Below are 25,613 nucleotides of genomic sequence, written 5' to 3' on the forward strand. Positions count from 1 at the left end.
CTTTGTTTGAACTTAATTCAAACTTTTCTCCAATACATTTTATTGTTTAGAGTAAATAAATTGTTTATTAATTCTTGTATATTGGAGAGAGTTTGTGTTTATTTCCTTTGTGTTATTTTAATATTTCAACCTAATCAGGCAGCATTTACCGATAATTAATAAGACTAAACCGCCTAGCATTTATTATCATCATCATTCTGAATATCACATATCTCAGCCATTTTCATCTAAATTATTAGTTTGACTCATACTTTCCCTCAGCAGTTATTAATAACCAAGCCAGAGTCCTTCAGCTGCTGGACGTCCCACCGTCCCACCCCGTCTCCAACCCCGTCCCCCAGTCCGTCCCTTCTTTCGTCCCCCGTCTGTTTCCATAGGAACCAGGTCTAGTGGTTTGCTGCCCTGCAGGAAACCCTCGTTGACAACAATCCTTGTGGAATGACTCAGACAACTATTCGTAGAATAAATGGGAACAGTCAGTTTTGAAAAATGGAAAAACCTTTTAACAGAACATTTAGTTTGAAATCTATTAATAATATACCTGAAATATTCTGTAACAATAATTGCAAAACAAATGGCTAAAGTTTCTGGAATAACACATCTGAAACACACATAAGAAACACATCTGGAAGAAATATTGTTATTTCTATATGATCTGGGACCAGTGCGGCCGATCTGGGACCAGTGCGGCTGAGAGGAGCCTCCATCTTACCTTTGGTGGCGACTCTCACACAGTCGATCTTTGTCTCCTGGTGGAGAGAGAAACAAATTAGTTTCCTGTCAACACAACTGCAGACATATGAGCTGTCACATCTGGCTGCATCCGGCAGGAACACACACACACACACACACACCGACGTACACACACACACACACACACACACACACACACACACACACACACACACACACACACAGAGACAGAAAGACTCACAGACTCATCGTAAACAGAGCAGGCAGAAGGCAAATGGCTGTGGATCAGTGCCTCTGGTGGCATTTAACAATCCTCTCAGACACACACACACACACACCCCTACACACACACACACACACACACACCCCTACACACACACACAGTGAGGCTGGCTTGGTGAAAGGCGAGAGAGAACATCTTGCATGTTTCTGGTTTTAACAAACAAGCGACAAATTAACCACAAGAGCTCATGAATATTCATGCTCACACACACACACACACACACACACACACACACACACACACACACACACACAGCGTCTGTGTGTGGTGACAGTAAAAAGCTCTGCTACGCCTGCATTATTCAACACACACACCAATTAAAGCTCTGAGCATCAATAATGAAACTAACACACTCCGATCTGTGTGTGTGTGTGAAAGTGAGCAGTTATCCTTTAATTGCAGCAATATGTGAGCTGACACACACACACACACACACACACACACACACACACACACACACACTGAGCTCTGTGTTCCTGGCTCTGGCAGCAGGAACAGGAAGTGAATGTGAAGCTTTGAAGGAACGAATATTTCCCATCATGCCGCTGATGCACAGAGGCATGATGGGAAATCCTGACCTCTGACCCCTTTCTGCAGACCACAGAGACGCCTGCGTCCTCCATGCGTCCTCCTGGAGGGACGCCTGCATATAACCAGTATAACCAGTGTGACCAGTGACTCACCCCGTTAGCCGAGCTCACGGCCTGGTAGTAGACCCCGTAGCTCTTGTGCGGCAGCAGCGGCGCGTTCCAGTAGCCGCCGTAGGTTCTGTTGTCTCCTGTCCAACACACAGGGTTAGGGTTAACCGACCCGTCCCACACACTGTTCAGCTACAACCAGCTCTAGGAACTACATCGCAGTGACCTCTGACCTCATACCTGTTGCTACAGGTTACCTTGAGACAGAATCGTGCAGGTTTAACCTGGTAACTGGTTAACAGCTCCAGTTGCTCAACAACTACAGAAGAGTAGCCTAGCTAGCTACTACAATGGCAGTACAGCTACCATTGTACATTGTAGTAGTACCATAGCTAGTTAACTAGCTAGTTAATTAGTCTAAAATTAACTTGGCGAGTTAACCTAATGGTTAACTAAGCTAGTTAACTAACCAACGCAGAAGGGCGTGGGGCTCCTCAGGTCGGTCATGGGCAGCTCAGCGCTGAAGTAGTACTGGGAGTTCAGCAGCGAGGCGTTCTGGAAATGGATCGGAACCGGGTAGCAGCGCAGGATCTCTGCAGTTCCTCTCTTCAGCCTGCGGGGGCGCTCCTCCTCCACCACCACCTGGTACTTACTGCCGGGGACACACGTCATGAGACCTTTCCGGTTGTGACGCAGAGCAACAGGCGAGCTCGCAGCAAAACCTCAGAAACATAACTTGGTCTTAACCAGCTGGTCAGGATACTAAACGGTTGGTTAGTTAGTTTAGTTAACAACTAATCTAAAAACAAAACAATCCAGTCAGTTATTTTCTTGACAATTAATCTAAGAATCAACATACATGATTGTGATGTTAATGAAATACATTGACTCAATGGTAATAAATACCATTTATTATCAATATGTCCCTGAACGCACCGCGCTCGGCGCCCCGACTGCCCCCGTGTCCTGAGGGATGGTGGGAACAATAGTTGTGTTTCATGCATCACCATGTGCCGCTCTAACGTCCTCTCAGGATGTAGGACTGCAGCATTGTCCCATTTCCTGCTGGACAGGAAATGAATGGAGGCCAGGAAGACCCCAACCCTCCGTGCGCAGCGACTCTCATTGTTGAGAGGAAACGGATCCCATCTCTACTTCCCCCAGAGGCGGAGCCAGAGACATCTGATTGCTGACATGTAGCAGCACCTGTCCTGTGTTTTTCTGTGCATTTATTTCGAGTTCTCTGTCTCTGAGTCTCCGTGTTGTTCCGTCTCCCCTTGATTAGTTCCCAGGTGTGTCTCATTCCCTGATTGCCTCCTGTGTATTTAGTGTCACCTGTGTCTGCGTCCTTGTCTAAGCTGTCGTTTCGTTTAGCCTCTGTCGTCTGTGTGCCCAGTTTGTCGTCCAGTCCTTCCTGTAACCCACTGGTCTCAAACTCCAGTCCTCCAGTCGCTGTCCTGCAGTTTTTAGATGTGCCACAGGTACAAAACACTGGAATGAAATGGCTTAATGACCTCCTCCTTGTGTAGATCGGTTCTCCAGAACCTTAATGACCTCATTATTCTATTCTGCAGAGGCTCATCTAAAAGTTGCAGGACTGGAGTTTGAGACCCCTGGGTAACCGGTTGCTACCGGCGTGGAGCCCTGCCTTCCGCTCCGCTGCCCGGTGCTTTTGGACTATGTTGGACTGTGTTATTCTGGACATTCATCATTAAAATAATTAATTTATTACATCCTGGGTCTAGAGCGTTCTGCCTCACCACATGACAGCACCAGGCCGTTCCTAGAAAGTATTTGGCATCATTGTAAGCCACCCTAATATGTAAAAAAGAAAATGTATAAACTTTATAACAGGCCATGTGACGATATATATATCAGCTGCTACTCTGGGCGTCCTGATGTTCCTCCTGCGCTGCTAAAGCAGGAGAAACACAGAAGCAGTGAAATGATTTACTGATCCTCCACAAAAAAGGCAGAAAAACAACTGAAGAAGGGAGAGAGGCCACGATGTTCGTAGCAGAGGCTGAGCTACACTTTTTCATTGTCCATCAAATGATAAGTTAATTACATTTTATTTCCATTTTTATGTCATCAAGCTGAACATTTAGCTTTTTCTCTGCAGTGAGAAAGTTTTTAAATCAGGTAACATGAAGTGATCAGATTTGGTTAAGGATCTGGTCGTTTCCGCTGCTGGACCTTCTCTGTACTGCAGGCTAAATGCACCAGAAGCCTGAGCCACCAGCGGGCAAATAGTTCTGGTCCGATCTAGACTTCGGGTCGGGATACGGATCTAAATTCTAGAGAAAATGCATCTTTAAATTTGATCAAGTATTTGCAGACTAAGCCATCTGTATTGCTCCATTTGTGATTTGTTAAAACAATCAGAGATGAAGAGCCAGCCTGTTCTAAATAAAACACTTTTGTCTTCAAAAGGTCTGGTTCTAAAAACCAACTTGTTTAATTGGTACCGGTACCAGCAAGTACTGAGACTGGAGACCAGATTAGCAGAAAGACTTGAACTGGATTGTCTTAATATGTAGTGATGTGTTCAAAGAATAGGTTGAAATATTCAGCAACATTATTCAAAAACACACTGTTGTATTCAATTTACTCTATACACACACACACACACACACACACACACACACACACATATTGTCATTTGTGGCCTCTAGCTCCTCCACTACTTCCTTCTCTTTCTTTCCTCCCACTCTTGTGTCTCTTTATCTCCTTTCTTCTTTGACAAACCGTCTCCAATCACATTCCTCCGTTCTCGCAGAGTGTGTGTGTGTGTGACAGTAATCTGATTACAGCTGCAGGTCGCTTGCAGCAACACCTTTTGTCCTGCGATGTGAAGCTGCGCTGTCGGAGCTCAAAGCTCAGTTAAATTTAAACACGACGACACGAAGCACCGAGTCAATTACCACGGCAACACACACACAGTGGAGCCCCCCCCTCCCCCCGAGCAGCTCAGAGGAACAAGGCGGTCCCATTAGAACCCGACCCGGTTCCGGATTGGCCCCACCCACCGCTTCTTATTTGAACCAATCACTGGTTGCCCCGCAGCTGTCCACATGGCAACCGTTTCCGTAGTAACACCTGGCAGAACGACTGTAGGAGGTTCTGCCAGGTGTGAGGGTGGGCGGCGTGCCCAGGGCTACCTGACGGGGGCGCCGCGGCTCTGAGCGGGCTTCAGCAGGACGGTGACGGACGAGTCGGTCTGGTTGAGAGGGGGCTCCTGGTCATAGGGTGGCATCAGGGGGGCTGGGGGTAAATAACAAGGGGGGTTAGACACAGGGGCAACTTCACCAGAACAACAAATTAAAGCCGACTGACCGGAGATCCTGGTGGTGAACTGGGTGATGACTGGGGGCCCGAAGCCCTTGATGGTAGAGGCTCTTATTGTGAAGGAGTAGGTGGAGCCTGGCGACAGCCCCGAGAACACGTGGCTCGTCTCATTGGCCGCCTTCAGCACCTTGCCGCTCTGATTGGACAGGTCGAACTCCGTGTCGAAGGAGCTCAGAGCCTTGTAGGTAATCTGTGGAGAGACTGAGTGTGAGAGCGGGCACCACGGCATTGTGGGTAATGAGATTGATCTGACCTCGTAGTGGCGGATCAGGCCGTAGGCGTGCTGCGGCTCCCTCCAGCTCAGTCCGATCTGCTGCTCATAGCTGCGGCCCAGGATGGAGTCCACCGGGACCGCACCGGGCACTGCAACCAGAACCACACCGGGTCACCGGAACTGGGTCAGACCCACAGAGACCCACTCAGACCCACTCAGCATCGTACCGTCCTGGTCGGTCAGCACCAGCAGCTCCTCGCTCTCCTTGTGTCCCTCCTGGTTGCTTAGCAACAGCTTCAGGCTGACGTTGGTGAATGGCGGAAGGTTACGCACGGTGTGCTGCGGCTGCGCGCTCATGGTGTCCGACACCACCTCCTCCCCCACCTGCTCCTTCACCTCCCTGCAGGAGACAGAGGCTGAGGTCCACCAACTGGCCCCGCCCACCAACTGGCCCCGCCCACTGCTATCATTGTGGCTCCCACTCTGCTTACCTGGTGGCTCCTGCAGGCCGGTAGCGGTACTGCACCGTCAAATTGTAGCGGTGGCATCGGGTCACGTTGTATCCGAACGGCTGCCATCGGACCGTCACCTGTTTGGACTGAACGTCTGCCACCAGGAGGCGCCGCGGGCCGTGCATTGGATCTGACAAACACACCAGCCAACGATGAGACGCCGCGACTGCGAGTCGCATCAGGACTTTACCCCACCGCCAGACTTTAACCCCGCCAGACTTTACTGCCCCAGCGGCCTCAAACTCTGGGCTCAGCCAGTTTTCTGTGGTTCCTCTGCTGAGGTTCTGTGGCTCAGTCCAACAGGTCAACTCTACTAACAGGTCCAACCATCCTCTCACCGAACCAGAACCATGTGGAGGGAACCGTCGTGTTCTAATCCCAGACCTCCAGAACTTTCAACTTCATCTGAGACAGAGATTAAAGGAGCACACTGAGCACGCTCATACACACACCTAGACACACACACAAACGGCAGCCAATCTGGGTTCAGTATTTCTGTGTTTCTGGATGACAGACAGAGATCCACTCAGAGGAGGAATGATGGATGAAAGCAGCTCAGAGCAATTTCTCCTGACAAAACTGCCTCCCTGTGTGTGTGTGTGTGTGTGTGTGTGTGTGTGTGTGTGTGTGTGTGTGTGTGTGTGTGTGTGTGCATGCAGAACAATACCTTTCCTGTTCTCTCTTACCTTTCATCTGTGTGTGGTCGATGAAGGCTGCTCACAAACGTCCTGTTATTGAGCTGTGGCCATGCACACACACACACACGCAAACACACACACACGCAAACACACACACACGCAAATACACACGCAAACACACACACACACGCAAACACACACACAAACACACACACACAAACACACACACAAACACAAACACACACACGCCCTCTGAGGCTGTTAGTGCAGCACAACCGCAGCACTTCTGAGCTTCTTCTCGATTGTGGGATGAAAGATGGACAGAACGCTAAAACTCTGCTGCATGTAGAGCACACACACCGTCACACACATACTAACATCGCCACGGCAACAATTGGGGTCGGGGTTCAAGGAGAGAAGGAGGGGTTGAGGTGGATCCTATTACCCATAATCCCCAGGGGGAAGAGAAAACCGCCTCATGAAATCCTTCAATTCCTCAAAGAAGAAATGTTTCTGAGTGACAGATGGACACGTCTCTCTGATGGACACGTCTCTCTGGACACGTCTCTCTGTTGGACACGTCTCTCTGATGGACACGTCTCTCTGTTGGACACGTCTCTCTGGACACGTCTCTCTGATAGACAAGTCTCTCTGAAGGACGCGTCTCTCTGTTGGACACGTCTCTCTGGACACGTCTCTCTGATGGACATGTCTCTCTGATAGACAAGTCTCTCTGAAGGACACGTCTCTCTGATGGACACGTCTCTCTGATGGACACGTCTCTGTCCAGCAGATTTTCAAGCAGCCACTTGTTGCACTGGAACTAATGGAACCAAATGGAGTTCTGTTCCGGCTCCATATTTAAGGAACCGAGTCTTCAGGTCCAAACGGGTCGGCAGGAGACTCAGTCTGGACCCGTCTTCAGGTCCGCCTGAGGAACTGTTTTTAGAAACAGTTTATTTGGTTCTGATGGAGGTTATGCAGAGCGGTTCCTGTCCACTGTCGCCATGTGCTTGCTGAGGAGGCGGAGCTAATGCCGGACGCAATCAGCTGGATCCGACCAAAGATCTGGCCTGGAATCAGTCGGACCGCGTTCCTCTGGAACAATAGGTGTTCAGGTTCTGCAGCGGCTCGGACCTGCAGAGTGTTGCTGCTAAACGACTTGAGGTCTGATGACCCTCTGCTGCACCATGTGACCCGCCTTCCTCCTCCTCCTCTTCCTCCTCCTCCAGTCTGACTGTTGAAAAGTCGCCGCCTCGCTGCCTGACCTTTTCAGCCAACGCCACCCTGACTGATTGAAACAGATTTCCTACATGACTCTGGCATTCAGCCACTGACACACACACACCTACACACACAGAGCAGCTGCTGTGAATTATATTTCTGCCCTCAGTCTCAGACCTCCTGCTTCTCTAACATTCAGTGTGATGAGGACAGATAGCATGTAGCAGTGGCAGCGCCCCCTGCAGGCAGCGCCCCCTGCAGAAGATGCATTCAGGCGCTTCCTGTAAATATGAGGACGTGTTGGGCGAAGGTCAGAGGACAGAATGTCCATGGGTTGTTGGACATTCTGCTGTTCTGACCTCTCTGGGCCTCCGTACTCACATTTATAGATCTGCGTTCCTAACTGACGCCATAAAATCACAACGTTCAATTCAATCTAATACAACAAACACCAACCCAGTCCGGTCCGGTTCAGTTCCATCCAGTCCAGAACTGGAACCCAACCTGCCAGGCGCGGCGGCGCGGCGTGTTTGGCTGCGATGCGCGGCGGCGCGGCGAGCAGAGCGTGAAAATCTGAGGTGGAAAAAGCCCGGATGGAGGGAAGTGAAATATTGATGGTGTTTTGCTGAGAGCCTGCAGACAAACGGACCGTCGCTCTTTAATGGATGTTAACAGAACCGGGCCGGATCTCAGGACCGCCGGCGCTCCGCTGGGCCTTCTGGTTCTGGTACTGAAGCCACGAGTTTGGCTGGTTCCGATCGCGGCACCAGAACCTTCACCAAGTTTATCTCAGGAACGTTTCTGGTTGGTCCACCAGAACTTCACGTCAACAAGAATCATTTGGACCACACTTTAGATTCTGCAGGTTCTGGTTCTGCCACACCATCCAGCTGCTGGTCCAATCAGAAACTCAGGATTAACGGACCGGTCCAGAATCTGGCACCAAACTGCTCTCTATGGATCGCCACAAAGAACCCGACCGTTGCTCCAGAACATCTACAACAGAACCACCGGTTCCAGTCCAGAACCACCGGGTCAGGGTGGTCTGTGGTACTGCTACAAGTCTGGTTCTGGAGCAGAGGTCCAAACTCTGGATGTGTTCTACAGAACCAGAGGAACGGACCCTGAAGTTCCTAATTTCAAGTTCTTCCCACCAAAGCGGTTCTGGTACCAGGACCGGTTCTTCTCTGGTTTCATCCAGCAGATGTTTGGACCTCCCGGTGTTAGGTTCTGGGGAAGGATCCGGGTCGGGGTGGAACCTGTGAAGATTTGATTTGGGTGTGAAAGTTCTTCTGGAGCCCAGTCGGGTCTGGATGGATCAATGGAGGATTTGAAGGTTCTGGATCAGAACCGAGCCAGAAGTTGGCGACAGCAGATGTTTGTGTCACCAAGTCGAGTCGCCTGACTGAGCGCCGCGTCCTAAAGCGGGTCTGATGGGAACGCTCATTCATTATTAAACACACACACACACACGCACACACACACACACACACACACACACACACACACACACACACACACACACACACACGACTGCTCCATAATTCATCTCCAGTCAGATGAATAAATAAAAGCAGCTGAAGACACAGATGAGTTTTATCAGAGCGAACATGATCGCTCAGAAGCTCACCGAGAGCCTGAGCTGCCAATCACACACACACACACACACACACACACACACGCACGCACACACACGCACGCACACACGCACGCACACACACCACACATCTTTTCGTGTTTCTGCCTGTTTCCTGCTGTTCTCTCTGAGGAGCGTTTGTTTTTATCAGCTGACAGCTCAGACGGGTGGAGGTTATCACAGCTTGTCTGACGGGTCTTTCAGGAGAACACCAACCTGTTGGAGAACCTCCACCTGCACCAGGCAGAGCAGAACCAGCAGAACCACCTGGTGCAGGTGGAGGTTCTGCTCATCTCAATAAATACCCAGAACTTCCTTATTAGACAGTTCTGCAGGCCCAATCAGAACCGGTCCAACATGTACGACCCAATCAGAACCGGTCCCTGGCCCTCAGGCAGCAGCTAACGGTTGTTGTGGTAACCAATGAATTTTGGTTGATTACTCTGATGATTGAGTGAATAAACATTCTGCAGGTTTTTCATCCAACAACTTCCATCCATTTTATGCAAAATGGGAAAAAAATTTAAGATGCAAATGAACAAAATTAAATTCATTTAAAAAATCATAAACATTAAATGCAATAATCAGGTTCCTTTACTGAATCTGGAGCCGGTGAAGATGAAACGAAGCGACCTGACGAGGTTTGAGTCTTCATAACTGTTTTAGCTTCATTGATGCTCTGAGCGTATTTGGGGGGTTCAGGTTTAGGGTTGGGGGTTCAGGTTTAGGGTTTAGGGTTAGGGCAGCTACAACCTTGTTTTATGTTCTCCACTTAATGATTAATCAATGTCTAACTTAGTTCATGAGAAAAATTCATCAGGTTTGTGTGATTGATCATATCAGCAGTTAAAGCTCATCTTCATCAAGAACCTCCAGAACCTCTTGATGGAAACCACAGATGGATCAGTCCAATCAGTCCAATCAGTCGGTCATTAAATCCATCAGAACCAGCAGAACCTCGGTCAGCTCCATGTTTCATCTTGAAACCACCAGAAGATCTGCGGACTAGTCCAGAAAAACACAGCAGCACCCAAATGCATCATCTCCCCAGAACCAGTCCAGAACCTGAGACCGGACCTGCAGCGAGGAATTCACTCAGACTAGCATCAATATGAATAATAATAATAATAAATCAATAACTGAATTGATTCTGATGTTGAACCTGGAGGGGAAACCAGCATCTGGAAACTGAATGATAATTATTGTTGTTATAAGTGAAGTTATTGGCTGTTCCTGTTGTTCTGCTCAGACATATCAGAGTAATTACTCCATAAACATCTTTCACTCTCAATCTATTTTTAATGAGCTGTAAATATTTATTATTTATGGAAGCTAAATATTTTATAACTGAGTGTGTTATCAGTGACATGAAAATAAACGGAAGATAAAACCTCCAACATTTCAGAACCAAACCCAGATAATAACAATAACAACAATAATAATAATAATAAACATAAATCATAAATAAGAGGGAAGAACCTCCAGAGTTCTGCGGCTGCTGCACCTGTTTAATTAGCTAGCTAATTGCTAATCACATCCTGTTTGTTGTTTGCACACATTAAATCTGTGTGTGTGTGTGTGTGTGTGTGTGTGTGCGTGTGTGTGTGTGCTATGAGAGCTCCACTCAGGGCTAATGAGCGCAGCACTAACGAAGCAGGCTGCCTTAACAAGCTCACCGTTGGCCATTAGCCGCCTGATGAGTTAGCTTAGCATTAATGGTCCAACATTGACGTCCTGAAGAGACAAGGCGGCCTGCAGACCAGCCATCCATCAGGTACCACTGGCTTCACTCACCTGCACACTTGGTCCTGGCTCTGAGCGGCGGCCCGGGGTTTCCAGTCCCTCCTTCCAGGGGCCTGGTCAGCAGAACGCTGATCTCGTACTCTGTGTCTGGGTCCAGGTGTCCGATCTTGTGGGTGGGCTTGTCGACAGGTGTGGTGTCGATCAGCATGCCCGCCGTCGTACGGTACTCCACCTGGCAACCGGGACAGCGTTAGAACCCGGCAGCTACACAGAGCAACCTGTAAAGCGAACCGGAGCAGGATTGAAAAGATGTGGTGAGAATCCATAATTAGACGCCAACCTGACTCAAGAGGAGCTTCGATGTTCTTAGAGCCGTGGTATGCAACCAGAACGTCTCAAAGATTTCTAGAACCTTGTTAGCTGATGTTTACAGGAGTTCAGTGCCACGAGGGCTGGATGGATGCAGAACCAAACAACCAGGGGAACATTTTCTGAGATCTTCTACAACCTTACAGGTTCTACTCCTCAAACACACCAGAACCTCGGTAGAGTCCAGTGAAACCAGGAAGGGTGAACACCAGGCTCCTGCGTTGGACCTGCGTGACGTTACCAGTAGCTAGCAGGAACTCTCTGGAAGGTTCTTGGACTCCATGTGGGCCTTACATGAGGAACCACCGTTCCTTCACACCGAGCAGACCTCTGGAAAACCGCAGTACATCAGCAGAGAGCCGGAGAATCCCCTGACCCGTCCCTAACAGGTCCAGCAGAACCTCAGTTGATGACTGCAACCCAGGTCTCTGGACCCTCCTGACCCGCCACCCGCAGACCAGCACAGCCAACGGTCAGTGACGGACCAGGACTCACCTCTCTGTCGACGATGGGTCCGTCTCCGTTGATGGAGTTGGCGTTGAGTTGGATCCAGAGGTAGGTGGCGCCGACCGCAGTGAGCTGAGGTGGGGCAATTGGTACCGGTGGTTCTGAGGGAGCAGGAAATCCAGGATCAGTCCAATACACACACAGAGACACACACTCCTCAGGGTCTCACTGGCCTCTTAGCGAAGGGGGAAAAGTTAAGGAGTTAATTAATATTCGTGACCTTCGGCGAATCACAGCAGACCTGGATTCTATTACCCAGAATCCTCAGAGGAGCTGCTCCAGTTCCTCCTGACCCAGTTCGAAGGCACACACACACAGCCTTACACATACACACACACATACATACACAGGTCTCCTACATTCAGGTTTCATCCCTTAAAACAGTCAGACAGGTAAAAGTGTCCAGCAGCCAATCAGAGGCCAGGACTCACGTTTGACTGTGAGGTCTGCGTAGGAGGACACGCCCACTCCTCGATCTGATTGGACGATGCAGCGGTAGCGTCCCGAGTCGCCTTTGGTCGTGTTCTTGACGTCGAAGCTCGCCACGTAACGCCGGGGGTTCACCGGCCTGGTCTCCTTGGCAACGGCCTGCCGACCCCCCATGCCCTACGACCCGGAGAGCGGCGGTGAGAGAGGAAGGGGGCGTGGCCAAACCATCACCGTGGGCGGACTCACCTGCAGGTAGAGCAGCAGGTGGCGCTGCGGCTGGCCGTTCACCGTGCATTGGAAGGAGGCCGTCTGGCCGGCGTTCACCTCCACCGCCTTAAGGTGCAGCGGGTGGGGTGTGCTCACTGCACAGGGAGGTCAGAGGTCAAACACTGAGTCAGCAACACAGAGCAGACACACCTGGAATCACACGGGATGACTGCCTCTGACACACACATGTTGACAGCTGTCTTTGTACAGCCTAAACCTTCCTGTAACCCAAACTCAATTCACACCTTAGTCCTAAATCTGACCCCTGACCCAAAAACAGCGTTTCACCTTGTGGGGACCAGGCTTCGGTCCCCACAAGGTATTACAAACACACACACACAGACACACATACATCAAAAACAGGGCAGCATCTAAACTGCGGCTGGTTGGATGAGCAGTGAGATAAACAGACGCATGGATCAAAGTCCATGCTAATCAATTTATATTTTAATGAGCTCCCCTGCCTACACACACACACACACACACACACACACAGATAGATACACACACACACACACTGATAGATACACACACTTTGACCTTGTTTTTAAGATGCCAGTAGAACTTTTAACATTATTATCCAATTAGGTACCCAAACCTCGTTAATCAATTAGAGACCTACTCTGGTAAGGGGCGGAGCTTGCTTGCTTGTTGTTGTTGTTGTGTGTGTGTGTGTGTGTGTGTGTGTGTGCGCGTGTGTGTGTGTGTGTGTGTGTACTTACTACACTGATGTCCCTGCAGAGTGATGTCTCTGATGGCCAGGACTCCTCTCTGCCCGGTGCTGACCGCCTCAAACAGAACCTGGAAGACAGCAGAGGGCAGTTGGGACTCGACAGATCAACTGGGACTCGGCAGACCGGCTGGGACTCGGCAGACCATCTGCAGCTATAGCAGTTTAGCCTCAGGCTAATTGTCTAGTTGCATACTTAACGTAAAGTGATAATTATTAAACCATTATGGATTACAAATTGCAAACAGCTGCTCAGTTAGCCTCTGTTCTACAGTGAGGCGTTAGCGCTAAGCTAATATAGTGTCCTATGGGCCCCATGCGGGAACCTCAGGAACATTTTATTAATGTCCAGTTAGAGCGACTCCAGGTCAGTTCAGGTTCCTTGTTGAGAAATCCATCGTACTTCCCACAGACCTGGCAGCACCGAGTCCCACCCCGAGTCTCTGGGCCCCGAGTCTCACAGCAGCTAGCTACTTATTTTAAACTAGTCTCTTCGCTCTCTTCACAGTTTTATTGTAATAATAACAATAATGATAATACATTTTTTTCTGATGGCGCCTTTCAAAGCTCTTTAAGTCAAGAAACGAACTATAAATAATAAAAGGCAACAGATCAACAGACTTTTGCCTTTTATTTATGTAACTTTATTGTAGATTGAAAACCCGATAGACTGAGACTGTTGGACATTTGGACAGAGACGTTCTAGTTCAGCTCAGTGTCCAGGTCATCACTCCTCCACCACTGTGCAGGCGCCCTGACCCGCTGTCCAGAGGACACTTCCACTAGTTTCCGTCCTCTGCCAGAACTGAACCTTGTGACCTCAGCAACATGTAAGAGGACAGACATCTCTCAGGTGTCCCTGTCCAGCCGTGCAGCAGAGAGGACACGTCCTCTCAGGCTTCGGGGACAAACAGGAAGCTGATGATGGACCAGCTGCGATCTTCTCTGGGAATGCGGACACATTCCATGGTCTAATCGTCATGGAGACCGCTACCACACTTCCTGTTAGTGGCCAGAAACAGGAAGCGCTCCTCCCTCCATCTGTTTTCCTCCACTTCCTGTTCCAGAACTCTTCCTCTACTTCTCTCCATCCTCCTCCTCCTCTTTCATTTACTCCGTCACTAATGAGGTGGATGAGTTGTTGCCGTGGTGATGTAGCTAATTAGTGCGCCTCGCTGCGATGACGGGGCGGCACTTCAAACACCTGCATGTCTGTCTCTGATTGGCCGGGAGCCGGAGACCAAACCAGAGGAGACGATTCAGAACATATACAGGTTTGGACCCGGCCAACCTAGTCCCAACCTAGTCTGGGGACCTATTGGTTCCCTTTGGGTCCAAAGGGAACCAATATGGAACCCAAAGCAGGGGCGTAACTTTGTGCTGCAGGTCGGTGGAGAGGCATTGTGAGGAAGTGAAGGCCTCTGATCTGATGAAGTCATGTGACCTTTTTCTGCTACCAGTGCAGCCAAAGTGAAATGTGAATACATACAGTCTGACTCACTGAACTAGGATCTACGTCCTGATATGGCTCGTCAGATTAATAGCACCGCCACACATGTGGCCATGTCCCCGTGTGGGGACATGTCCCCGCCAGTCTTTTCTTCGGAAAGTTAAACCTGTGACCCAAAGGGAACCAGTTGTGTTTCAGACAGGTGACTCTGATGACGCGCGAAATGCAGATGGAGGTCAGGAAGTGGATTTCTCCGGTTCCTAACAGAGCAAAATGGATCACAGTGAGTAGCTAACGCCATAAATGGGCTGGAACAGACGAGGCATCTCAAAAAATAGGACTATATTTATGATATGATCCGTATTATCTCTGTAAAAAAGACTTGTCATATAATCTTGAGGATTTACCCGCATGGAGGCGATCCATACAGAAACCCCATTAAAAGATGGTTCGGCCAAGGAAGGGCGGCTACAATAATATATCTACTTTACATATGAACGCTGGTCTTTCTAAGTAACTGTCCAATAAAATCTGAAAGTACAATTTAAACGATGCGATTGTTGCCTGTTAGAAACTCGGCGCGGTAAACTCTTAGTTTTCACACCTCCTGTTTTTAGCTGTAGATCGTTGATCCACTTTTCTCCTCTTTTTTCGGAAAGTTTTTAAAATTAACTCCCTTGTGACCGACTCCCTTCAAAACACGAAAATAAGTTTTATCTTTCTGTCTGTTAGAACGGTTGGAACAACCGGACAGGACTCAGACTTTAGGCTTTTCCTTCCTTCCTCCATCTGCACTGGGTGGATTCGGCGCTACGTCATCCAAACCCCAGCAATGCAGAGCCTGTAGACCAGGTGTGTGCGCGTGTTTTACCTGGTAGTGATTTGGCCAGAAAGTGGATACAGCAAGCTCCACCCCTTTCCAGATGTGGTAGGCGGGGCCAGAAGAGTTAATGACAGGAACTCCCAGAGGGCTGTTGTTCTCTGTAGGTAAAACAGACACACCTGAGAGCTCCACCCACACATCCAGAGCCCCGCCCACAGATAGCCACGCCCCCGCCGTACCTGTCACATAGACGTTGAGTGTGGCGGGCGCGGCCCCCTCGCGGCCCCCCGCCTGGTAGAACTGGAAGCTGAGGCAGTGCGTGTCGTTCTCGCGGAGCGGCGGCAGCAGCAGCTGGGCGCGCTGGCCGCTGTAGCGACCCGATGTGTTCACAAACAGGAAGGAAGTACCTGGAAGTCACCATAAAGATAAAATAAAAGCCCGTGGACCTTCAAAATCAAAGACCAGATCCCCAGACTGGTTCCACCCTGAGCCTCCTGGGTTAACCAGGCAGCTGCTAAACATCACAGGCGTGTGATGTTTCACCGTCAAAATAAAAGCCAGCACAAAACTTTCAGATTAAAAGTCTGATGGCGAATAAAAGCAGAAAATCAATAATTCATCTGCAGCACCGAGACACAAACTGCTGGTTTAATTGGAAGACTTCAGAATAAAAGCCCCTGCTGCCTGTGAGTGTGCACGTGCACGTGCACGCCCTCATTAGTGTGCATTGATGCCGCCAACCCGACTACAGCTGTCAGTCAGACGCTTCGCCGCTGCAGGTCGCTTTGCAAAGTTTCTGTGAAATGTAAACTCGCTGTGTGGGTTGAAGGGCGTCTCCATGGTAACCGGAGGAGAGAGCGGCCTGCGGCGCGGCGACGGCTCTGGGGCTGTCAGTCCTGTTGCCCCGGAGACGAATCTCACCTGGCTGTGATCCCATCAGTCCAACAGATTAAAGACTGGACCCATCCAGAACCAGAACCTATATGGATATTTATTGTTGTTTTATTCCTCTATTTGTTATTGACTTGCAGTAAAACTAATTTGGCCTTTGGATTAAATAAACCTGAATCTATTTTTAATAAACATATTAATAAACTTGTGAATTAACCGATTCACTGCTAGTGGGCGGGGCTAAGCCTCCATGGTTCAGGGCTTTCAGTACGCCTTTGGCAGCTTAAAGTTTGGACCAGAACCAGCTAACCCATCAATCTAATGTTTCTGTTCCCTGACGTTCTGCCTCATCAGAACCCGTCTGATTACATCTACTGGGTTCTGGACCACAGGAGCCTCCTCCAGGTTGGGTTGGAGCAGGTTCTGTCCGACCCGGGCCAGGAAACAGTCGGTTTTTTCTCTCTGCAGGAGAGTTCAGAACCGGATCGACCTCCAACCTCAAAGAGACGATTCTCCAATTTGAGACCGACTGGCTGGTCCACCGCTAACAGGACTCAGTGTGTGTGTGTGTGTGTGTGTGTGTGTGGGTGTGTGTGTCAGCAGATCAATAGCCCTTGAGGAGAATCGATTAGAAAAACAAGAGCTTTAATCACAGTGGAGGGAGGAAGAGGAGGACTGATGAAGAACAAAACTTTGGTTCTGATTGGTTCTGATGAGCTCATTTACATGGAAATGTTCTGGTTCTGATTGGTTCCTAAACACCGGGTTCTGTCCCTGTGGCTCGGTCCAGCCTGTTCAGCCCAAACGCTGAGAGAGTTCTGCTTGGTACTGATCCGGTCCAGACCCTTCTTCATCCTACGAAGACTTCCATCATCAGCGGGTTCATGACCCGGTCGACCAATCAGAGCGGAGGAGGAACAAACACCAACAGCTGCCTCCTTCACTTCCCGCCCCTTTCTCACCTGTCGGCCAATCACAGCTGAGCCCTACTAGCTCCAAGCCAATCCCAGCAGGGCCAGCTCACTCTCTCTCTCTCTGTCTCTCACACACACACACACACACACACTCTCTCACACACAGATGGAGGCGTAATTCTATTACCAGAGTTGTATCAAGACGTGAGGAGAGGCAGCTGCAGCGCATTGAGGAGATTTACTGACACACACACCAGCAGGAAGTGTGTGTGTGTGTGTGTGTGTGTGTGTGTGTCCTGCCTTCCTGCTCTCAGGGATTTATTTCAGGAGCTGATTGAAGGTTTAAATTTCTGAAAACATCAAACTGATCTTCAGTTTAAAGGCGCAGTCACACATTCATTCAATACACACTGGTTCCAAAACCAGTATGAACCAGATAAGCCTTCATGAACTGGTGATAACAAATTGGCTAGTTATCCCTTCAACCTCTGACCAGTAACTAGATATCTAACAGTCAGCAACCAAACAGCTACTAACCAATAACCACTTACCGACCCGGTAGCTGCTAACTGACCAACCGTTAACCAGCTAAACAAAGGCTGACAGTCTTAACCAACCCGCTGCTGAGGTAGTCAGCTGATTAACAGATGTCTAGTTTTAACTCACCCGCTGCTGGTCGGAACCAGAGGTAGTTAGGGCGGTGACGGGCGGAGCGCCTTCTGTTTCCAGGTCATGACCTCTGGAGCTTTTCAATGTGTCTAAGTCAGCTGGCGTTCAGTGTGCAGCAACAGGCGGGAGAGGGGCAGAGCCCCACCAGGGGGCAGCAGAGATCCAGACCCAGACTGCATGAGGACACCGAGCCTAAAGGGACTGAGACCCAACAGAACCAGAGTTCTGCTGGGTCTGAGGCAAGGAGACGATCAGAGGACCCAGAAAATGAAATCTGATATCAGTTACTATCAATGACTAGGTCACAGAGGTCACAGAGAGGTCAGGCCCTGAGATACAGAGGTCACAGAGAGGTCACCATTTCTCTGCAGTGCCGACCCATCAGAACTATGATGGGTCTACGATTGGCTGTGTCCAGGACAACAGGACTAGTCTGGCTGTAATGTGTCTAAAGAGTAAAGTTAGGTGGAAGGAGGACCTTGGCGGGGGTCCGTTTACAGGAGTTGGGCTCAGCTCGGCAGGAACAGAACTCTGAGGGCCTCATGCGACGGGATGCAGACGCATCAGAGCAGCCGACGCTTCAGGCTCCACAGCGATGACATTCTGACCAGGAGGGGGCGTGTCCAAACAGCAGCCAGGTAAAGAGGGCGGAGCCAGTAGCCAACACACCTGTTAGCCTGTTAGCTTCTAAAGTCATTTAGACAATGCAATGCTCTTTGGCCAATGCGAAGATAAACATGGAAATGATCACCAAAGCAGCAAATACAGATTAAACAGAGCCACAGATGGGGCCCACATGGGCCCACATGGGGCCAGAAAGTGTGATTAGCTGGAGCAGAGCTGACCCATGTGTGGCAGAACCCAGAGTCAGTCAGTCCGTCCGTCACATTCAGCAGCAGAGTTTGCAGCAGCGTGCCGACACGCTGATAAACCCTTTAACACTCGTTAACCCAACAACTCTCACACACACGGTGTGTATTATTCATGAAGAGTCGACTTCTTCCTCTCTCTGTCGCTCGCCCGACTCACCTTTAAACACTGTTTACCTGCAGCTGTGTGTGTGTGTGTGTTATCTGTTTTCACTTTAAAGCCAGAACGTGTGTGTTTGTGTTTAACTCGTTTTAACAGACACACACGCTGAAAAGTGTTTTTGACCTCCAGGTCTCTTTGACACAGAAAGGCATTGTGGGAGTTATCACACGACGCACAGCCAGGCCGAGTGTGTGTGTGTGTGTTTATATTTGCCTTGCAGCTTCACAGAGTGTGTGTGTGTGTTTGTTGTGTACAGCTGGCAGTGAGCTGATAACAGGCCTATTAGAAATATTAACACACCCTGAACCCACAGAGACACACACCAAAGGCATCCACGGAGCGGGTGTGTGTGTGTGTGTGTGTGTGTGTGTGTGTGTGTGTGTAGGCATGTGTGTGTGTGTGTGTGTGTTCCCTCCGCTCGTTCAGATTGGAGCCAATCAACTAAAACCCAGAGAGGCGGCGTTCCTTCAGCCCTCAGCAGTGACTGACAGGCAGACAGAACCTTTCAAACCTTCTGATGTTTGGACCGGACCGGACCTGATGCTGGTGAACCAGACCAGAACCTCACTGAGACGCTCCCAGGTCCAACCTGTCCACTGAGGGGTTGGATGGGTTGGATGTAGGAGTCCCAGGGTCTACAGAACCAGACAACATGGCTGGAACTTGTTCTACGGCCTGCAGAACCGGGTCCAGAGAAGCATCTGTGGAGCTGACGGGTCCAGCGTCCCGACCCGTTCTGTGTTTGTTCTGGTCGGCTTCAGTAAACGCCAATGGTGCCGACTACTGCAGAACCTGAAATATCAGAACCGCTGAGAGAATCTGGACCGGAGCGACGACAGAGGGAACACTCTGGTTCCTGGTGACATAGCGGTCCAGTTACTGGGCCGGTCTGAAACCGGTCTGAGCCTCCAGGCTCTGTTTCAGGTCGGATCCGGGCTGTGGAGGGTTAGTTTGATTTAATGTCCTGCTCAACGCTGCACACACCAGCCGGGAGGAGACTGACCTAGAGAGGTGTGGATGTGTGTGTGTGTGTGTGTGTGTGGGTGTGTGTCTGTAGGGGTGGCTGTGTGTGTGTGTGTGCTGGGTTTGGCTGTAGTTAGTCACACGGTGAAGCAGGAAGGAGGTGAACTCTTCCTCGTCCTCCTCTTCCTCCATAACTCACGGTGAACAGACTCTAACCGCCTCCTCCTTGTGTCCTCGCTCAGCCTGTCTCTCACGCGATTGGCTCTGTGATTTAGGACTGCTGCATTCTCATTCGTCAGCGGGTTAACCTCTGTGAGCACGAGACAAATGGCGCACGGCCGGCGTTATCTGCCCGGCTCATTGTGAACTCCGGCTGTCCGTCCATAACTCAGGCAGGAAGTGTGGCAGGTCAATAGGAGATAAGACAAAGGCGGCGGCGGCGGCGGGCCAAACGGAGAGCCAGCGAGCCTTAAAGCGACGGTTCGATACTTCATTACTCTGACAACAAACCTGCAGGAACAGCAGTCTGGCCGCCTGAGGACTGCACCACTTCACCTGAGCTTCGTTAACCAGCTAATTAACTCCATCACCCGACGGTGTCCACATTCATGACAACAAGAACCACTGGAACCAAGAAGCCTGAACAATAAAACCTCCAGGAATCGTTTTCAGGAGAATCACTGAAATCACCATGTCCTCCAGGTCAGGGAAGACTGGGAATGTTCCAGAAACAAGCAATGATACCAGTTACCACGACGACGCAGATGATACGCAGCTCTACGTTATGATGCTACCAGGTGACCTTTGACCCCATGCAATTACTGAACAGATGCTGAGAACAGATAAATGTGTGGATGAGACAAAACTTTCTGAAACTGGAGTTATTATACAGGAACAATCCAGAGTCATAGATCTAGGGTTATAGATCTAGTTGTTCCATCTGTAAACTAGAGATCAGGCTGACCTCTGACCTCTGCCCTGCCCCTCCAGAGCCACATAAAGCCGGTTCCACAGTGGTTCTTCTCCCAGCTGCAGAACATTTCCAGAACCAGAGACTAAAGTCTCGGATCAGAGAAACTCATCCAGGCTTTAGTTTCTCTTTAGTGGCTTTGATTCCTGCAGCAGCGTCTTCACAGGTCTGATTGACAACACAACGGTCCAGAATGCTGCTGCTGGAGTTCTGACTAGAACCAGGAGGGTTTCAGGTCCAACCAGAGTTCAACACCATCCAGCCTCTGCTGCTGGGTGAGAAGCTGCGGAGGATGGGTGTCAACGACTCAGTGATCTCCTGGGTTACTGACTACTTGACAGGCAGGCCACAGTTTGTCCGTCTGGGCAGTGTCCTGTCTGATGTGGTGGTCAGTGACGTAGGAGCTCCACAGGGAACTGTGCTTTCTCCCTTTCTCTTCACCCTGTACACCACTGATTTCCAGTACAACTCTGAGTCATGTCACCTACAGAAGTTTTCTGATGACTCAACGGTTGTCGGGTGTATAGGGGATGGAGGGGAGGGGGAGTACAGGACACTGGTGGACGGCTTTGTGGAGTGGTCTGAGCAGAATCACCTGAGGCTCAACATTAGTAAGACCAGAGAGATGGTGATTGACTTCAGAAGGAAGAAGATACCTTCACGGCCACTAAAGGTCAAAGGGGAAGTGGTGGAGGAGGTGGAGGATTACAAATACCTGGGAGTTGTAATCGGCAACAGACTGGACTGGGCATCTAACACTGACGCTGTGTGCAGGAAGGGGATGAGCAGACTCTATTTTTTAAGGAAGCTGAGATCCTTCAATGTGTGCAGCAAGATGTTGGAGACCTTTTATCACAGTGTTGTTGCCGGCGCCATCTTCTTTGCTGCTGTGTGTTGGGGAAGCAGCATCAGAGCCAGCGACTCTAATAGACTAGACAAAATCATCAGGAAAGCTGGCTCTGTACTGGGACTTTATTTTATCTACAACTACTACTCAGTGGTGGTTGCTGTGTGTCTTGTCTCTATGCTGTAACTGCGAAGTAATTTCCCTGCTGGGATGAATAAAGTAATTCTATTCTATTCTATTCTATAAGTTGAGCTTCACGAAGCGTTTCTAAGCCCGTCCTTGTTTCTTGCCTCTGGATGTTTTGCTTTTTGCTTGTTTGTTGTTTGATTCTCCTTCTCATCGTAAAGATCTTTGCTGAAATTATGCTCTGCTAATAAAGTCACTTTGCCTTGCAGCACCCAACAGGAGGCCAGACGTTCATGAACCTGAAATCAGTCCGACTCTTACCAAGGTGTCCAGGGGCCTCATGCATAAAGCCTGCGCACTAAAAATGTGTGGCGCCATATTTTATGCACAAGTTGGCATTTATAAAAATTGACTTTATGTCAAAGGTTGTGTAAATATACACTGCTCAAAAAAATAAAGGGAACACTCAAATAACACATCCTAGATCTGAATGAAAGAAATATTCTCATTGAATACTTTGTTCTGTACAAAGTTGAATGTGCTGACAACAAAATCACACAAAAATCATCAATGGAAATCAAATTTATTAACCAATGGAGGCCTGGATTTGGAGCCACACACAAAATTAAAGTGAAATAACACTACACGCTGATCCAACTTTAATGTAATGTCCTTAAAACAAGTCAAAATGAGGCTCAGTATTGTGTGTGGCCTCCACGTGCCTGCATGACCTCCCTACAACGCCTGGGCATGCTCCTGATGAGGTGGCGGATGGTCTCCTGAGGGATCTCCTCCCAGACCTGGACTAAAGCATCCTCCAACTCCTGGACAGTCTGTGGTGCAACGTGACGTTGGTGGATGGAGCGAGACATGATGTCCCAGATGTGCTCAATCGGATTCAGGTCTGGGGAACGGGCTGGCCAGTCCATAGCTTCAATGCCTTCATCTTGCAGGAACTGCTGACACACTCCAGCCACATGAGGTCTAGCATTGTCCTGCATTAGGAGGAACCCAGGGCCAACCGCACCAGCATATGGTCTCACAAGGGGTCTGAGGATCTCATCTAGGTACCTAATGGCAGCCAGGCTACCTCTGGTGAGCACATGGAGGGCTGTGCGGCCCTCCAAAGAAATGCCACCCCACACCATTACTGACCCACTGCCAAACCGGTCATGCTGAAGGATGTTGCAGGCAGCAGACCGCTCTCCACGGCGTCTCCAGACTCTGTCACGTCTGTCACATGTGCTCAGTGTGAACCTGCTTTCATCTGTGAAGAGCACAAGGCGCCAGTGGCGAATTTGCCAATCCTGGTGTTCTCTGGCAAATGCCAAGCGTCCTGCACGGTGTTGGGCTGTGAGCACAACCCCCATCTGTGGACGTCGGGCCCTCATACCATCCTCATGGAGTCGGTTTCTAACCGTTTGTGCAGACACATGCACATTTGTGGCCTGCTGGAGGTCATTTTGCAGGGCTCTGGCAGTGCTCCTCCTGTTCCTCTTGCACAAAGGCGGAGGTAGCGGTCCTGCTGCTGGGTTGTTGCCCTCCTACGGCCTCCTCCACGTCTCCTGGTGTACTGGCCTGTCTCCTGGTAGCGCCTCCAGCCTCTGGACACTACGCTGACAGACACAGCAAACCTTCTTGCCACAGCTCACATTGATGTGCCATCCTGGATGAGCTGCACTACCTGAGCCACTTGTGTGGGTTGTGGAGTCCGTCTCATGCTACCACGAGTGTGAAAGCACCACCAACATTCAAAACTGACCAAAACATCAGCCAGACAGCATAGGTACTGAGAAGTGGTCTGTGGTCCCAACTGCAGAACCACTCCTTTATTGAGTGTGTCTTGCTAATTGCCAATAATTTCCACCTGTTGTCTCCATTTGCACAACAGCAGGTGAAATTGATTGTCAATCAGTGTTGCTTCCTAAGTGGACAGTTTGATTTCACAGAAGTTTGATTTACTTGGAGTTATATTGTGTTGTTTAAGGGTTCCCTTTATTTTTTTGAGCAGTGTATATAAACTTTATCTGTGGACAATAATAAACTATAAAATGTCAAAACTCACTAAATCCACTGAAATCTGATCCAGTTATTTAGACCAGGAAGCATCAAACCTGATGATTTTCATGATTTTAATATTTTAGTGTTTAAATGATGAAACTGAACCACATTTATTCTCAGACAATAAGCTAACACACACACACACACACACACACACGCACACACACACACACACAAAATAAAGAAAATAAAATAATGATGTGAAAACTTCACTAGAATGTAAATAATAATTTTCCTCAGTTTGTGTCTCATAATGTAACGCTTCATCTGAATGAATCTATGGGTCATTTATTCTCAGTAAAAATGAAACCTGGTTGGATCAGCAGATTAACTCCAGACAGTTTGATTATTGATCAGGTGATCAGGTGTGGAGACAATCCCAGGTATATCAGTAGCTGCACCAAGGTGAGCTGCTACCTGAGGAGCTTTGGCTCTGATGGAGAACATGGAGCCATTGATCAGAGATCAGATTGATCTGATGGTTTCTGATCGTTTAGATTCGTCCAGACTGATCATCCTGGAGCTCTGAGCAGAACTTAAAGCAGGTACCGGTACCGGTACCGGTCCAGCTGCAGCCGTCCTCCAGTGGAGCCAGAAATCATCTGGACTCTGTAAATTCATAATAAACGTCCATTTTCCTCTCAGTGACTCTGAGTCTTTAAATCTCGGCTGAACGCTTTGATGTTCTAACAGGCATTTACAGAATCTCTTTATTTTATAGTTTTTATTATTTGGATTTTTTTCTTTCTTTAAAATGTATTATTTTATTATTGTGAGGTTACATTATGTTCCCTGAAAGCACCTTTTAAAAATATATATCATTATTATTATTATAAATATTTATTCTGCTACAAACAATGACGTTGCCATGGTTACTGCTCCACCTGGCGGCAGACTTCCTGGTATTTATACTGATTTACATGAAGATGTTTATGGAGGCGACAGACAGGCGGAGCAGCAGCTGATCAGCTTCCTGTAAACCAGGATTAATAAAGGAAAGCTGCGCGGCCTCCTGCTGCACATGGATTTATGCATAAGATTATTTTGTGCCGCACTTTTCTACATTTTTCCGTACGCCAAGTCTTATTGTGAAAGGTCGCTCTCTGTTATGAATGAGGCTCCTGGTCCGGGTTAGATGTCTCTGCTCCATCCCAGCTGATTCAGATGGTCCAAATGCCTCTTCAGCAACTCAAAGTTCTGCAGAGGTTCTGCTAATGAACCTTCATTGGACTCAGGTGTGCTGAACCAAGGAGGGAACTAAGACATACACTGGGGCTCTGGACACCACCGAGTTACAGGAGAAAAAAGCTCCACACTGCACAGAACTGCTTCAGTTAAGAAACAAAACCACAACATTCATAAAATCATGTTGGAAAAAGGAAGGCCTGAGACGGGCTCCCTGAGGAACTCCACCTGGACCCACCAGAACGTACCTGCAGGGATCCATGGGTTGCTGTTGGGCCGCCCTCTGGTGTCGCCCTGCTCCCAGTCAAAGTCGTCCTCCTTGGATTGGACCAGAGTGCAGTCTGGGCCCTGACCGGCCAGGCATGCTGAAGGAGAACCAGAAAGATCTCAGTCATGGTTCTGATCCGCTGTGAATCCGAACCCAACCCAACCACAGGTTGGTTCTGGCTCC

At 49.2% G+C, this 25,613-nt stretch overlaps 1 protein-coding gene across 6 annotated transcripts in view; it reads right to left on the bottom strand.

Moving 5' to 3' along the window:
• Positions 1 to 25,613, bottom strand: part of LOC102227121 (receptor-type tyrosine-protein phosphatase mu-like) — a 76,351-nt gene that overhangs the window by 38,295 nt on the left and 12,443 nt on the right. For all 6 annotated transcript variants that reach the window (XM_023326114.1, XM_023326116.1, XM_023326117.1 and 3 more), the window contains exons 2-17: positions 25,411 to 25,527; positions 15,744 to 15,911; positions 15,553 to 15,662; positions 13,224 to 13,302; positions 12,481 to 12,596; positions 12,237 to 12,411; positions 11,794 to 11,906; positions 10,981 to 11,161; positions 5,668 to 5,818; positions 5,404 to 5,576; positions 5,216 to 5,325; positions 4,951 to 5,152; positions 4,776 to 4,878; positions 2,085 to 2,266; positions 1,660 to 1,754; positions 713 to 749 (exon numbers count right to left, since the gene is read on the bottom strand). In XM_023326114.1, coding sequence (XP_023181882.1) covers positions 713 to 749; positions 1,660 to 1,754; positions 2,085 to 2,266; positions 4,776 to 4,878; positions 4,951 to 5,152; positions 5,216 to 5,325; positions 5,404 to 5,576; positions 5,668 to 5,818; positions 10,981 to 11,161; positions 11,794 to 11,906; positions 12,237 to 12,411; positions 12,481 to 12,596; positions 13,224 to 13,302; positions 15,553 to 15,662; positions 15,744 to 15,911; positions 25,411 to 25,527 — 2,112 coding nt within the window. The remainder of the gene's footprint in view (positions 1 to 712; positions 750 to 1,659; positions 1,755 to 2,084; positions 2,267 to 4,775; positions 4,879 to 4,950; positions 5,153 to 5,215; positions 5,326 to 5,403; positions 5,577 to 5,667; positions 5,819 to 10,980; positions 11,162 to 11,793; positions 11,907 to 12,236; positions 12,412 to 12,480; positions 12,597 to 13,223; positions 13,303 to 15,552; positions 15,663 to 15,743; positions 15,912 to 25,410; positions 25,528 to 25,613) is intronic.

This window comes from Xiphophorus maculatus, chromosome 21 (assembly GCF_002775205.1).
Source record: "Xiphophorus maculatus strain JP 163 A chromosome 21, X_maculatus-5.0-male, whole genome shotgun sequence".
In the NCBI taxonomy this organism is placed as follows: domain Eukaryota; kingdom Metazoa; phylum Chordata; class Actinopteri; order Cyprinodontiformes; family Poeciliidae; genus Xiphophorus; species Xiphophorus maculatus.